At 44.0% G+C, this 14,472-nt stretch overlaps 2 protein-coding genes across 2 annotated transcripts; both read left to right on the top strand.

Moving 5' to 3' along the window:
* Positions 1 to 578: 578 nt before the first annotated feature.
* etfb (electron transfer flavoprotein subunit beta) lies at positions 579 to 6,383 on the top strand. Its single transcript, XM_084471716.1, has 7 exons — positions 579 to 739; positions 1,558 to 1,716; positions 2,550 to 2,708; positions 2,919 to 2,981; positions 3,483 to 3,641; positions 5,485 to 5,669; positions 5,993 to 6,383. Exons 1-6 carry the CDS (start codon positions 686 to 688, stop codon positions 5,653 to 5,655), a joined length of 765 nt encoding a protein of 254 aa, XP_084327842.1. The 5' UTR covers positions 579 to 685; the 3' UTR covers positions 5,656 to 5,669; positions 5,993 to 6,383.
* A 197-nt stretch (positions 6,384 to 6,580) lies between these two features.
* On the top strand, positions 6,581 to 13,972 carry vsig10l (V-set and immunoglobulin domain containing 10 like; the record flags this gene model as incomplete). Its single annotated transcript, XM_084471487.1, has 11 exons — positions 6,581 to 6,612; positions 7,003 to 7,052; positions 8,890 to 9,219; positions 10,770 to 11,012; positions 11,284 to 11,562; positions 11,829 to 11,921; positions 12,213 to 12,416; positions 13,013 to 13,132; positions 13,361 to 13,398; positions 13,769 to 13,819; positions 13,898 to 13,972. The coding sequence occupies 11 exons, from the start codon at positions 6,581 to 6,583 to the stop codon at positions 13,970 to 13,972; spliced, it is 1,515 nt and encodes a 504-aa protein (XP_084327613.1).
* Between the last annotated feature and the right edge of the window lie 500 nt (positions 13,973 to 14,472).

Genomic DNA, 14,472 nt, shown 5'->3' with positions numbered 1-14,472 from the left:
TATATATGTTTAATTCACAAATCTGCTCTTATTCATTATATCTATTTATTTAGAATAAATAATAAATAATACTGTTTACGTATGACATAAAGCCCATCTCGGACAAATTGTGTACGTTTATTATTTATTTTGAATGGGTATTCAATAAATACCACTAAAATCAAGTTTTTTCATTAAACATCTTTTTTAAATTGAGAAACTTCAAATGGTAAATCCAAATAATCGATTGAAGCTGAAAAGGAAATCCACATAAGTTTATACTAAATAACATACATGTCAAGCGAACAGGACAAATAAATCAAATATGTCAATCTACGTGTACAATTGCCAAAATATATACATTAAATCACCTTTAATAAATCATTTTGTGTATTACAGTCAGTCAGTCAATAACTAATTTCTACCACCACAGGGCAAACCTTCTAATGCTTGAATGAACCACAGAAGATTATGAACTTTACCCCACATTATGCGGAACCTTTCTTCTGTTCGAATTTGTTTCCAACAGAGATGATCAGAGCACCACACAGATGTCATTGGCTGCGCGAAGAACGCGAATGATGTTTTTTTTCATTTTGCTCAACTCCCATTGGTTGAAGCGAGAGGAGGACCCTCTAATATTTCCGACTTGCTAGCGGTGACCGATGAGCTAATCTTGCTAGCTGCTACACCGAAGTCTATAGACATGTCTGGCAGGGTTCTGGTTGGAGTGAAGAGGGTCATCGACTATGCCGTCAAGGTAGAGAAAATAATGAAATTAATCAAATAAACCTATTAGGGTTATGTGTGTGTGTGTGTGTGTGTGTGTGTGTGTGTGTGTGTGTGTGTGTGTGTGTGTGTGTGTGTGTGTGTGTGTGTGTGTGTGTGTGTGTGTGTGTGTGTGTGTGTGTGTGTGTGTTAGTAACAATCTAATCATTGGTAACAAACCACTGATCGCTAGTTTACCACTGTTTTTCACTGTTGGGTCTGAAGAAAGTGTAGCTTAATTTAGTAGATATATGTCAGTAAAGGGATTAGTAAACTGAGTTACAACCCCTGTACTTTGGTCGTTACTCAATGTTTATCTGATGGCAGCTGTTCAGCCTAACCTGTTACCTGTCAGTTCAATCTGCCCTCAACCAGGTGTGTGTGTGTGTGTGTGTGTGTGTGTGTGTGTGTGTGTGTGTGTGTGTGTGTGTGTGTGTGTGTGTGTGTGTGTGTGTGTGTGTGTGTGTGTGTGTGTGTGTGTGTGTGTGTGTGTGTGTTAACCTGCCAGCTTAAACTAAGAAACATTTTTTACGGAATATATTGTCTTTTGATGTACCTCTGCTTATAATATAATAATAATTTAATCTGTCTTTGCTATGTTGCCCTTGTGTGATAATTTTGGTGTCTGGTTAGTTTTTTTTAAAACTGATCTGTTTCATTTGTATAACCCTTAATCATAGTAACTGTCTCAAAGGGCTTCACACAGTCCATACATTTATGACAATCCCATGGGCCTCCTAAAGAAAAAATGTCTATAATTAACAAGGAAGAAATCTTGCAGATTGCAGAGTGACTTTTGTTGTGTTTTAGATCCGGGTGAAGCCCGACCACAGCGGGGTGGTGACGGAGGGGGTGAAGCACTCCATGAACCCCTTCTGTGAGATCGCGGTGGAAGAGGCGGTCAAGATGAAGGAGAAGAAGCTGATCAAGGAGGTGGTGGCGGTCAGCTGTGGACCACAGCAGGTCCAGGTACGTCCAGGGAGGGGGGGCTTAAACAACAACTTCTGACGATATAACTAATTAAATGAATAAGTTAATTTAACATTAATTTATATTGATTTAGTTCCTAGGGAAACGGTGATGGCACAGTATATAGCAGATTGGTTTGAGTTATTGTTCAATAGTAAAATGCACGTAGATGACAACAATCTATATTTCTAATATCATTTGCAATCGATGGAAACATTTTCATGCTTGGATTTTGGTTTTTGTATCCTATTCAGTCACTTTTAGTGTCACACTTTTATTGTGGTGGCTGTTTATTGACTCATTTGTTATTGCACGCTAATGGTGGACAACACAGTTTTCTTACCGTAGTCGTAGCACGCGCTGACAACATAGGAAATGGGAGAAGGGACCACTGTAGGGAGAAGTTAGTGTTACATTTTTGTGTTAATCCCTTTTACACTGGATTCAGGTTGAGGTTTTCTACTTCAGATGATCACACAAACTAGTTACAAGCCGTTTTCAAGTTAAACAACTGTCAGCCCTCACTCGTATGAAGCAGTACTCTCTTAAATTAGATAAATGCAAAGCACAATGTATTTTTCTGAGACATGGTTTGTGCAGCACCATCAATTTTATTTTGTAGCTAGTATGATTCTGATTGTATGCGTTGATTGTTCTCAGCCTCTTTGGATAAAACAGTCTGCTAAACCACTAAATACATAATGCATACAACTCCTGTAGAGCTAACTATGCTGACCCTTGTACTCTGCTAGCTGTGCTAACAAATGCACTGTGCTATCTGTGCTATCCCCTACACTGTTCTGGCTATGGTAACACCCGCTGTGTGCTACCAGGAGACGATCCGCACGGCGCTAGCTATGGGTGCTGACCGGGGCATCCATGTAGAGGTGTCTGCCAAGGAATACGAGTCCCTGGGACCCCTGCAGGTCTCCAAGATCATGTCCGCTCTAGCCAAGAAGGAGGAAGCTCAGCTCATCATCCTCGGAAAACAGGTCAGACTGATGATTACTGCAGTGTGTATAAGTGTCAAGACTCCAGTAGATACTTGAGTACTATAACTACTTGAGTATGAGTACTTGAGTATCAATACTCTAGTATGACTACTATCCTGTTCTCTTCATGGTGCCCATCTTTCTTGTGTATATTAAAAAAGAGATTAAAAAGATTAAATACATTTTTTAATATTTAGTTTCTCTCTACAGGCGATTGATGGCGACTGTAACCAGACTGGACAGATGACCGCAGCCCTACTAGACTGGCCGCAGGTGAGCAGCCTACCCTCCCTCATGTAGACCACAATATTCACTACCATTTACTCATGTAGTCCACTATATAACCCCCCCACCCCCAACCTGTAGTCCACTATATTACCCCGCCTCCCCTCCTGTACACCCTCATAAATCCCCTCCATCTCTCCCTACAAAATTATAGCCCATGATCGGAGTACCGACATGGCTAGGCCAGCAGGAGGGGTTGCTTATCCATTTATGTTTATTTGTTCAATCAATGAAGCATTGTTGATTTTAAATAAAAAGGACTGGAAACATATTTTAAACACATCCCGCAATTGTGTCGTTATGGCTAAATTGCTTTACAGTTAAAGTTTGACACGCAGAGGATAATTTAACCATGATGACCTCACAGCTTCTCCATCACCTGAACCAACTTGTCTGTCTGTCCCTTCCTGTATGTCTGTCTGCCAATCTCTCTATCTGGGTGTCTCCCTCTCTCTCCTTCTGCCAACCTGTCTGCCTGTCTGTGTGCAGGGTACCTTTGCGTCAGAGGTGACCTTGGAGGGGGGGCACGTGAAGGTGGTCCGGGAGATTGATGGCGGTCTGGAGACCATCAAGATCAATACTCCCGCTGTGTTGACGGCGGATCTCCGCCTCAACACGCCTCGCTATGCCACACTGCCCAACATCATGGTACTGACCCGCTCCCTTGGGTTTAGTTTAGTTAGTTAGAGATGGTTAGGTTCAGGTATCAGTGGGGTATACTACGAACCTCGATTAGTGGGTTAGCAAGGTATGTTGCGCTCAAAGCCTAGGTTAGCTGGGATACGAAAGTCGATCTCTTTTAGCGTCGCTGTATCACCATGGTGACTTATGCTGTCAACCAAACCTGGTCGGGAGCAGGTTTTCAGCTTAGTCTATCGGGTTAGATCGGCGTGCGCAGCTTCCTAGCCCCTCTTTTTACAATGTCGTCACCATTTGTGGGTTTTCCCGTGGACCTCGGAGCCCACATTGTACAGGGGTCTCTCCGGAGACAGGGGGTCTTTCGGGACAGCTACGATCCCTTGGCATTGCTTGAGAATTATTCTTTATGAGAGATACAGGTTCTCATCAGAGGGTATTCGCTATTTGTTCGTCCTCGTTGGACCTTATGTAGACAGTGCTTACTGTTGCACAGTGTGTCTCCGTGAGAGAGTGGTAGAGTGGAGGAAGCGCGTCAGTCTTGAATTTCTGCATGCGGGGTTTATCTCCCAAGTGATGCACATTTGTGTGAAGCTTAAAAAGTCCCAAATCATATGTTATATGGAATACTTGTTCACTAAAGGTTATGAAATTATATTTTTGTGCTTATTTTGAACTTGAACCAATGTTCTCAAGGTCGTGCTGGCACCACATCTATGGGGTAAAAGGAATGATGGACCGGTGGATTTGAACCCCGGTCGCTGGCGTTCGGGTCTTATAATAATCCACTACGCCACCGCCACTACCTCACAGTGGTTGAAAACATATGCAATACATTTCTTATATAGGGTGTATTTAAAGTGAATTCCCTAAATTATAGAACAAGGCAGGTTGGACGTTGCTTATGCATTTTTAAATCATCATCACTCTATTGGGATTAATGGCGAACAATTCATCATTTGGCATAGTTATTTTATAGACTATATGCTAGGGGTGTAACGATACACTAAAGTCAAGGTTCGGTACGTACCTCGGTTTTTAAGTCACGGTTCGGTACAGCAGTTTTTATTATTTTACTAAACAATTAGATTTTGATTTGATTTATTAAATTGTATCTAACAAATGCCTTACACAAATGAAAAGACAATTGAGGATAAAAACACAATAAAGTTATTTCCATTGTGGTCCTCAACACAAAACATCAGGACAAGACCAGACACTAACAGAGTGCGTGATAATCAATAAAAACTTAATTCCATTTTGGTACGTACCGAAATGAAACAAGCATCGAACCGTTAGACCCGTACCGAAATATTTTGGTTAGAATACGCGTATCGTTACATCCCTACTATATGCAGAATCCTTTTACTTATATGAATTTACACGATCAGCTATTTTTTGCCAGCACGCCTCCCTAGCCAGTATGGCAATTGTGTTGCCCCTAGCTGTTGATTTTTGAACTCCTCATAGGAGTTAATTATCACTATCTCTATCTCTTGAGTGAAATAGACTGCTCTTGCTCTATCCATTTTGTAAAGGTGAGTAAAATGACACGATAAACGCCCCTTTCACATGAACGCGCGTTGAATCTAAAACAGAAAACCTCAACTAATCGAATCCTAAGTGAGTGTCGAGTACCATTTAACTCTGATCGCCAGTTGCGTCTCTGTTGATCCAGGTTTTCCCAAGAAAGCCTGGGTATGTTCAGCGAGGTTCGTAGTATACCCCACTGGTTAGAGATGAATCAAAACAAACGAAAGACAGTGGAGGGTGGAGCTCATCTGCCATTCATATCTGAAGTCAGATTTGTGAGACTAGATATAATATAACTTAAGTGTGTGTTTACTCTCTGTAGAAAGCAAAGAAGAAGAAGATCGCCAATGTCAAGCCGGCGGACTTGGGGGTGGAGCTGGCGTCGAAGCTGCAGGTGCTGAGGGTGGATGAACCTCCCCAGAGAGAGGCAGGGGTCAAGGTGGAGTCGGTGGACGACCTTGTGGGGAAACTGAAGGAGGCGGGACGGATCTAGGGACCCCTGGGAGCGTGAGTAGCAGACACACTAGACCTGTTGTGCTCAGTGATGTAAACACTAATCTTGTATTTCTGAATCCTAGAGCTGCTCTGCACTCTGTCCAGTGGTGGTATGTTTAGGAACTAGGTTGTGCAGCGCTATCACTTTCTTTGTAGCTACCCAAACAGTTTTTTATGCTTTGGTTGTCCTCAGCCTCACCTGCAAGTTGCCTTGGATAAAAGCTATTTTATAAAAAATAAAATAGCTATATGATAAATCATGTATTGTAGTGATCTGTTCTCAAAACTTGCCGTTAATGGTAACGCATGTAATGTTGCCTGTGTTGTGTTCTCAGGGCTCCGGAAGGGTCCGGTGGAGTAGCATGGCCGGGCTCCTGTTGCACTGCAGACGGATACACTAGCCTTTGGCGCCCCCTGCCAGATCAACTGGGGAACGGCAGCGGTCTAACTCCTCCACTGGACTCCTCCTGTGTCCCCTCTCAAAGACTCATCAGTTGTTACTCTAACGCAGCCCAGACTAACTCCTCTCCTGTAACCTGCTGACAGCACGTTGTGTTCATGCTGTAAATGTAAATATGGGTCCAAACGGACACCTATGGGTTGTTAGCCCGGTCCTGCCACTCGGTACAACTAAACATGAAATTCTCTTTACCACAAGCGCCTCAACTCCACACAAATTGTACAGACCCCTACGATGACAATAAAGACTACGGTATTCTTATCCTGGCCACTGTCTTTTCATTTGTTCATTTGTACATTAGTACATGTACCCCAAAGTTCTCTCTTTCCTTGCCATTTTATAATCCAATATCAGATATCTGCTGACTTGGTTCAAAGCTACACAGACAATTTACAGTCAACAAGAGACGTCATTCTGAATGTGGTCCTACCTGTTCATGTGATGAGCTCTGTGACCTAATGTGATGATTAAGATAAGGGCTACAATGATTAGTCCGTAAGTAACAGAACGTTTGCGGTTGATTGTTGAAAAAAAAGAACACATTCTGCTTTATGCTTCAGAAATGGGACCCTCTAGTCTTCACCTAGAACTGCCTCCACAGGCACACACATACTTTCATTCCCAGGTAAACCCAGCGGCGAAACAAACCAGGTATTGTAGTGGTCAGAAAGGTGTGGTTTACACCGAGAGACAAACCTCCGCTGACCCACCCAAGGACATCCACACTATACTCCGGCCTGGGATAGGCCGGGAAATAAGACTCACCCGCTGTGCAGTTTGCCGTAGAATGCGCAAATCTGCCACCAACTCTGCCTGTTGGCCCACTGGTTCCCCTTGTTTTCATGTTTTATTCAATATTTGGCTGAAACAACCTGGTAAATACAGAGGACCCAAGACAATGTTTGTTTTGTTGGCTTTGATGTTGACTTTCAAAGGTAAGAAGGATTTTTATTAAATAGGAATTTACAGATAAGGTTAAACAAACAAGACCCTGGTGGTCTCCCGGTTTAAATGAATGAGTGCTTCAAAATGCCTTGTTCTTAATGAGTTTATACTACAATGTAAATTATGCCGATATGTTTCATGTTTGACAGAATGAATGTTGTAGTGTCAGCCAGTATGGAATGGCCATCCGGCAAAGGACTGAAGCCGGTCGGATTGTTGTCTTAACCGAAAAGTTAATAATAACTTGTTGTAGGCCTACGTATTATCGACCCATGAGATTCGAGGGTTAAGTAGCCTACCGTTAGAGTTTTTTGTGTCATGTCATCGCAAAACACCACCACTTAACCTTGCTGTGAGTCAGGTATTGTGAAAGGGGCAGAAAGAAGAACTGTTTAGACTCTGAGGTAGGCTATGCCTGTCGTTATTCTCGTAATTTGTTTTCTCACACCCCTTTCGCTCGTTGGCTTCGTGTTTATTATTTTTATCATGGTTGGGCAAGGTTCTTCTTTGTTTTGTGGCGAGCTACGCTGTGAAACAAATTGACTCATGACGGCTTTCTTCTGATGTGAATTTTCACTTCTACACAACAGCAGCTCATCCTACAAACAGAAAACGCATTCAAACAGGTGTCTGCTTCACGGTATCATATCATAACACAACGATAATCATACATTTAATATATAGATTGTTATAAACTATAACGTTATAACAATAAACTATAGTAGTCACTACTATACTAGTCATAGGCCTACTAGTTATAGTTTATAACAATAAACTGTTATAAACTAACGTTATAACAATACACAATCATGTTATAACCTGAAACGTTTCACGTTATAACAATGTAATCGATCAGGTTATAACATGATAAATAGTAGGCTATATTGTTATAAAGTGATACGATTGTTTGCCGTAAGTAACAACTGGAAAATATCTTGTAATGACGTGAAAAACATAGTTTACTCAAAGTGTTTCGGATGCGAACAATTCTAACTGTGCGTTCACACCAAAAGACACATTTTTCGCCTATTCGCGCGAACAGGCAAATGTTGTCGCGCGACAAATCTAAATCTGTCGCTGTGCATAACTGCGTGTTCACACCACACATTCAAACGTGTCGCGGGGCGAATTTTGCCGCGGAGCGTTTTTCCCGCCAACGGTCCTTCATGCCAATTCAGTCTCATCAACCATGGCTGAGATAACCACCATTGCGTGTCTGTTGTGGAAGAGGGAGAGACGTCGGAATGCCCGTCGTTTATGGGTTAATAATATAATCCGGAGGCGCACACCGCTTTGTGCCGTGATATTATATATATTGTATATATTATATTATATAGATATTTATATATTATATATATATAATATCATATAATATTATATATAGAGCTCCGGGAGTCACAAACGGCAACAATCACTTTCTCCTCCAAGCTGCGGTTCACTGCGGAGTGCAGGGAATGGTTGGCCCAGCCGGTTGAACGGTGATTGGCTGTTTTACGTTACTTTACCCACGTTACCCACAGGGAGTGAACGCTGATTGGCTGTCTCACGCGAATGCCGCGGAGCGAAATTTTGTCGCGCATGTAAAGCCACGTGAACACGCTCGCGTGTGACTGGGAAAACTGTCGCCCCGTCAATGAAATCTTGTCGCAGGTTTGTGCTGCGACAAATTTCGCCCGATAGGCGTCTCTACGTTCACTTTGCATTGACACGCCCGTGTCACCCCGCGACACGTGTCAATGTGCGGTGTGAACACGCAGTAAAATGTATTTTGCGTCCGTCCCGCGGCGGCCGTGCACTGAACACAGTTTATTTTGCTCCTGTTTCCAGGTGCGGAGGGTCAGTCGGAGGTTCCGCCTGTCAGCCCCGCTCGGGTGAATGCCGAGGCGGGAAGCCTGGTCACTCTCTCGGTGTCGTTCAGCGTGGCGGACGACGCGGTGGTCAAGTGGTCTATGGGCTCCCTGCCGGTGGTCACGTGGAAGCTGGGTTCCGCCGTTCCCGCGGACGTGGCTGGCGCGCACTCGGACGTGCTCCGGCTGGAGAGGGACGGCTCGCTGTCTCTGGTCGACGTGCCGCTGTCTTACAGCCAGAACTACACGGTGGTGTTCACCAAGTCCGGCGTCGCAGAAGCCCAGGCCGTGTTCGAACTAAAGGTGTACGGTGAGAAGAGAGACGTAACATGTCCAAATAAACATGTCTCAACCTTTAAACATTTAATAGCTTGAGTTGTGTGTGTGCGTGTGCGTGTGTGCGTGCATGTGTTTGTCTTTAGAGCGTCTGCAGAATGCCAGCATCACTCCAGAGCCGGCGATGGCGGTGGAGGGCTTGGAGGTGTTCTCTCTCAGGTCCTCGGTCCAGCAGGGGGAGGTGGAGAGGAGGAGGTGGTTCCGGGATGGGGAGGAGATCAGGAGCACCTCACCCCACTACTCCCTGCAGGAGGAGCAGCTCCTCATTCACCAGCTGAGGAGGGGAGACGCTGGGAGCTATAGCTTGGAGCTCCTTAACCCCCTCAGCGAGGTCAAAGTTCACCTGAACCTCACTGTGCTCTGTGAGAACTACACACCTCTCATATAGTCTGTCTGTCTGTCTGTCTATCTGTCTGTCTCTCGGCCTGTCGGTTTCTCTGTCTGTCTGTCTGTCTGTCTGTCTGTCCTGGTCTGTCTCTCCTGTCGCATTCATGTGTATGTCAGTATGTCTCTCTGTCTCTCTATCTGTCTAACTCTCTCTGTGTCTGTCTCTTGCTGTCTGTCTATCTGTCTCTCCAGACGGTCCAGATGAACCCGTTCTGGAGGTGCTTCCTACTCAACCTTTTTACGAGTCCGGAGACTCTGTCATTCTGTCCTGCCGAGCCGAGGGCCACCCGGTGCCCTCTGCTGATTGGCTGTTTGGTGGTGTGGTACATCCTGGTTCTCAGCAAGGCCTTCTGACTCTGACCAATCTGGTCGTAGCCCAGGGCGGGACCTACACCTGCCAGCTACTCAATGAGCTGAGCGGAGCACTGCGCACCAAAAACATCATCCTCCTCATCTATGGTGTGTACACACTGTACTACCAAGTACTGTACTCGGTGCCACAGTACTGTGTACCATGTACAATCAAATACTACCATTGTACTACCATGGTCTGTACCCTGTACTACTCTGTATTTAAACCCCAATCACTCTGCTCATCCAGCTAACCATAACCCATTAAGCCCACATAAAATAACACTAACCCTACTAATCCTACTAATCATACTAGTCATACTACCTCTACTTAATCCACAAGAACACATTTTTGCTTCCCATAACATTAGGCTCTGCTGCTTCTCATCTTGTATTTCTCCTTTTGCCTTGGTAGTTCCTCTTCTTCCTTTGCAAAAATAAACCTAATCAATCATGAAAACATACAAATACAAAAGAATGATTCTCAAAAAGAGAGAACAAATACTGTAGATTCAATGACCCTCAAAATAACAAAAACTATGCAAAAACCTAACCCATACGCACATAGCTAACCCTGCTCGCCATACTAAACTACTTATCTACTAACCAAGCTAAACCTAACCCAAAGCTGCATGGAGAAAGTGGATAAAATGTAACTCTGTGTTTATTAATCAGTGGCGGTTTGAGACACTCGCTTATCAATGTGAATGAAATGAAATGAATGTGATGAAATAATTATGATCAATTATTAACTTATTGATATTCATATTTTTCCTGTTTGGTCAGAGAGGCCCTTCGGTTATCCAGAGTGTTCGGTCCACGCTACGATTAGCAACGACCTGCAGTACCGCTGCCAGTGGCCAGGGGGCGCCCCCAAGCCCAGCCTGGCCTTCCCGAGTGTTAGCAACGGTAGCGTGACGGCCGGAGTTCTCAACCTGACACTAGCTCCTTCTGAGGACCTGGACTGGAAAACCATGGTCTGCCACGGCCAGCACCCGCTCCTGGAGTCCAGCTGCAACGTCACTGCGCGTATGGCAAGATATTCTAACACGAGTACATTAAAGCACATAAACATTTGAACTCGTAAACATTTTCCAAGGCAAATATTTCAGCACACAAACATTTTGTCACCTAAATACTTTTTGCACTTAAAATATTTCAGCAGGTTAACATCTTACCACGTAACAACGTTGCCACGTTAACATTTTACCACAGAGAGCATGGACATGTGGACATCTGAAAATGTAAATATGTAAATGTAGTTTACAAGTCTTAAGTCTTCAGTGTGTTGGACACCCAGGTCAGCCAGTAGAGTTCCTACCCAGAGTGGGGGTTGGCGTGGCCCAGGATGGAAGGATTGCCGTCACCATAGAATGTTTGAGTGACGCAGTGCCAGATGCCGTGGTTACCTGGCTCCGGGGGGGCCAGGCCGTAACCAGCAACAACCAACACCAGATCAGTGCCAACACCACACAGCTCACCGTGCGACACTTCAACATCAGCCAATTCCTCAGAGACGACTTCAGCTGCATCTGCTCCAACCCTCTGGGCAACAAGGTCCGGGCCACCCGGTTACTAGGTACAGCGGCTAGCAAGGACTACTGGTTACAGTAACTAGGTACAGTGATTAGTAAGGATTACTATTTACAGTACTAGTAACTTAAAACTAGACCCAGATGACCTGGCTACTAGGTGCAGTGGTTAGTCAGGACTACTAGTTACAGCTAATAGTAACTTAAAACGAATCACCTTAATACTCTCTCTCTAAACTCTATATCTAATATACTATATTAGATCAGTTATCTCTCTCACAACGTTAGATCAGTTCTCTCTCTCTCTCTCTAGGTCCCTCTATCTCAGATTCAAGTCTCTTACCAAACCAGGAAGGGACGGCCGTCACGTTGACCTGGGAGGTTCCTCCATTGTCTCTGGTTACGGGTGAGAGGAGGGAACTCATCATCATCACTCTGACATCATCACTCTGATATCATCACTCTGATATCATCACCCACCCAATCTCACTCATCTGCTACAAAATATGTCCAAATCAGCGCTCTCTCTCTCTCTCTCTCTCTCTCTCTCTCTCTCTCTCTCTCTCTCTCTCTCTCTCTCTCTCTCTCTCTCTCTCCAACCCTAAACATCTAACCCATCCAACATCCAACCCATCCAACATCCAACCCATCCAACAAACATAAATAAACAACCGACCCCTAACGTCTAACCCAACAGGATTTGACATCCAGATGAGAGGACCAGCCTTAGATGAAACCACCCAGCGGTCCGATGAGTTCCGCTCCATCCAGGTGAAGCCGGGGTCAGCTCGCAGTGCTGGCATCCTCAACCTCGACCCAAAGTCCACCTACCACTTCCGGGTCATCCCCAGTGCTGGGAGAACGGCCGGAGAGCCCTCGATGCAGAACCGGATCGGACCTGGTACAGCATGGATGACGACCCCTTGACCCCCTGATCATGGCTCTACTAACCCTACTCTACTAACCATTCTCACCCTTTCCCTTCTGCCATATTTATCATTTCCATACGAATCCTTACCTTAAAGGTGCCATGACACGCCACCAGGTGTGGTGTGATTAGCCGTTACAAGCCATTTTGGAAATCAGCCCCTTAAGACATCACGGGTGTGCGTGTCCACCTAGATGTGTGACGGATAGATGAGCAACGTTTGCTACAGTCCCACTGGGTAGGCTGATAGACTGATCTATCCAGCACACATCTAGGTGGACATGCACACGTTCGGCCCCTTATGAAGTCATAAGGGGCAGATTTCCAAAACAGCTTGTAATGGCTAATCACACCACACCTGGTGTGATTAGCCGTCACAAGCTGTGGCATGTCATGGCACCTTTAACCCTTCTAACCACCCCTTACTTACCCTACTAATGTTAATGTTGCCAATACCCTACTGTACTAACCTTACTAAGTCGAACCATGCTAAGCCTTTTAGACTAAGGTTTATCCTGATGTTAGTATGCTGTCACTGAACGGTTAGTTGTATGTATGGGCGTTGCTAGGCGACGGTCTGAGTGGTGCAGCGATCGCTGGGATAGCAGCAGGGATCCCCTGCGGAATCCTGGCTCTCCTCATCTGCACAGCCCTTATCTACCTCAGCGTCTCCCACTGGAAGAGTTCAGGTAAGACTTCCAGCGCTGCCCCTCCCACTCTTACTGCTCCTCCTCTTCGACTTCCTCCTCCTCGATCCTGCTGTCCATCTGACATTCGACATCTTCTCTCTTTCCGTCCCAATCTCTCATTCTCACTCTCACTCTTTCTCTTTCTCTTTCTCTCTCTCTCTCTCTCTCTCTCTCTCTCTCTCTCTCTCTCTCTCTCTCTCTCTCTCTCTCTCTCTCTCTCTCTCTCAGGACAACCCAGATATCCTGTGTCTCGGGCTGTTGAGAAGGTCAGTAACACACACACACACACACAGTGGGGATGTAGGATTAGGGAATAAGGGGTTAGGATAAGTAACCCTTCCTTTTATGTTTAAGGCTTTAGGTTTTTATTTTACGGTTAAGATTCAGGTGTGTTTTCTTTGTTTTAGCATTAGGGCTTTCTTTTAGCAATAATGCTTAGGATTTTGGTTTTAGTTTTACAGTTTCCTTTAGTTTTTGGTTTTAGGGTGAGGCTTTCCTTTTAGGGTTTGGTTTTGGTTTTTATGTTAGGTTTGGTTTTAGGATTAGGGTTAATTTTAGGATTGGGTTTAAGGTGAATTATTAGGTTTTGGTGTCAGGGTTAAGGGTAAGGAATTGACTTGTTCTCTATTCTTGTAGGCGGTAGCCAGCCAGCCTGACTCCGCTCTGCCAGACTACAACAAACTCCAGGTGAGCAGTCACATCATCACATCATCACAGCTTCCTGTCAACCTACTGTGTGATGTCACTAACATCTTTCTCATTTAGGCTCCATCTGAACTGTCATTGGCCGTCCCAAAGTTTGTCCCGCCTCCTCCTGTCAGAACTGCAACAACTGTTTAAAGAAGCAAAAATATTTTATGAATGTGTGTGTGTGTGTGTGTGTGACACTGTTGTTTGAGACCAATTCAGTTCAATTTCTTCATAGTAATTATTATTAATAATATGTTTTATTATGAATATATAGTTATTTATTTATTACAATTACAGCAGAAAAAATATTTATTGAATAATGAATGAGGTGAAACAGAAAGTTTTTTTTTTTTTAGATTTTAGTTTTAGATTTCTGTTCACAAACAAATGAATGCCCTTACATTTTTTTGTGCACTTACTTTTAACTGTCCTTCATAATCGGTTCCCTAAATAATAAGTAATCCATCCACTTTAAATGTGGTACAATGTATTTTTATTTAACTTTTTCACTTTTATTTCAATTATTTTAGTTTGAGTTGAAATTGTCAACATATTACCTGCTTATACTTTACTAATAAATGCCTAAAGGATTAATTTCCTCTTTTGGTTTTAGGTCATCATTTAATTTGTTTTACACAAAAGTGCGTTGG

The sequence above is a fragment of the Micromesistius poutassou genome (assembly GCF_964030765.1).
Source record: "Micromesistius poutassou genome assembly, chromosome: 8".
Taxonomy (NCBI): domain Eukaryota; kingdom Metazoa; phylum Chordata; class Actinopteri; order Gadiformes; family Gadidae; genus Micromesistius; species Micromesistius poutassou.
This window is presented reverse-complemented; position numbering and strand designations above follow the sequence as displayed.

Bases quoted from the DNA above. Each gene is read 5' to 3' on its own strand.
- etfb (XM_084471716.1), top strand. From the start codon at position 686: ATGTCTGGCAGGGTTCTGGTTGGAGTGAAGAGGGTCATCGACTATGCC. The intron at 740-1,557 runs GTAGAGAAAATA...GTTGTGTTTTAG, and splicing joins TCATCGACTATGCCGTCAAG to ATCCGGGTGAAGCCCGACCA. The intron at 3,642-5,484 runs GTACTGACCCGC...TACTCTCTGTAG, and splicing joins CCACACTGCCCAACATCATG to AAAGCAAAGAAGAAGAAGAT.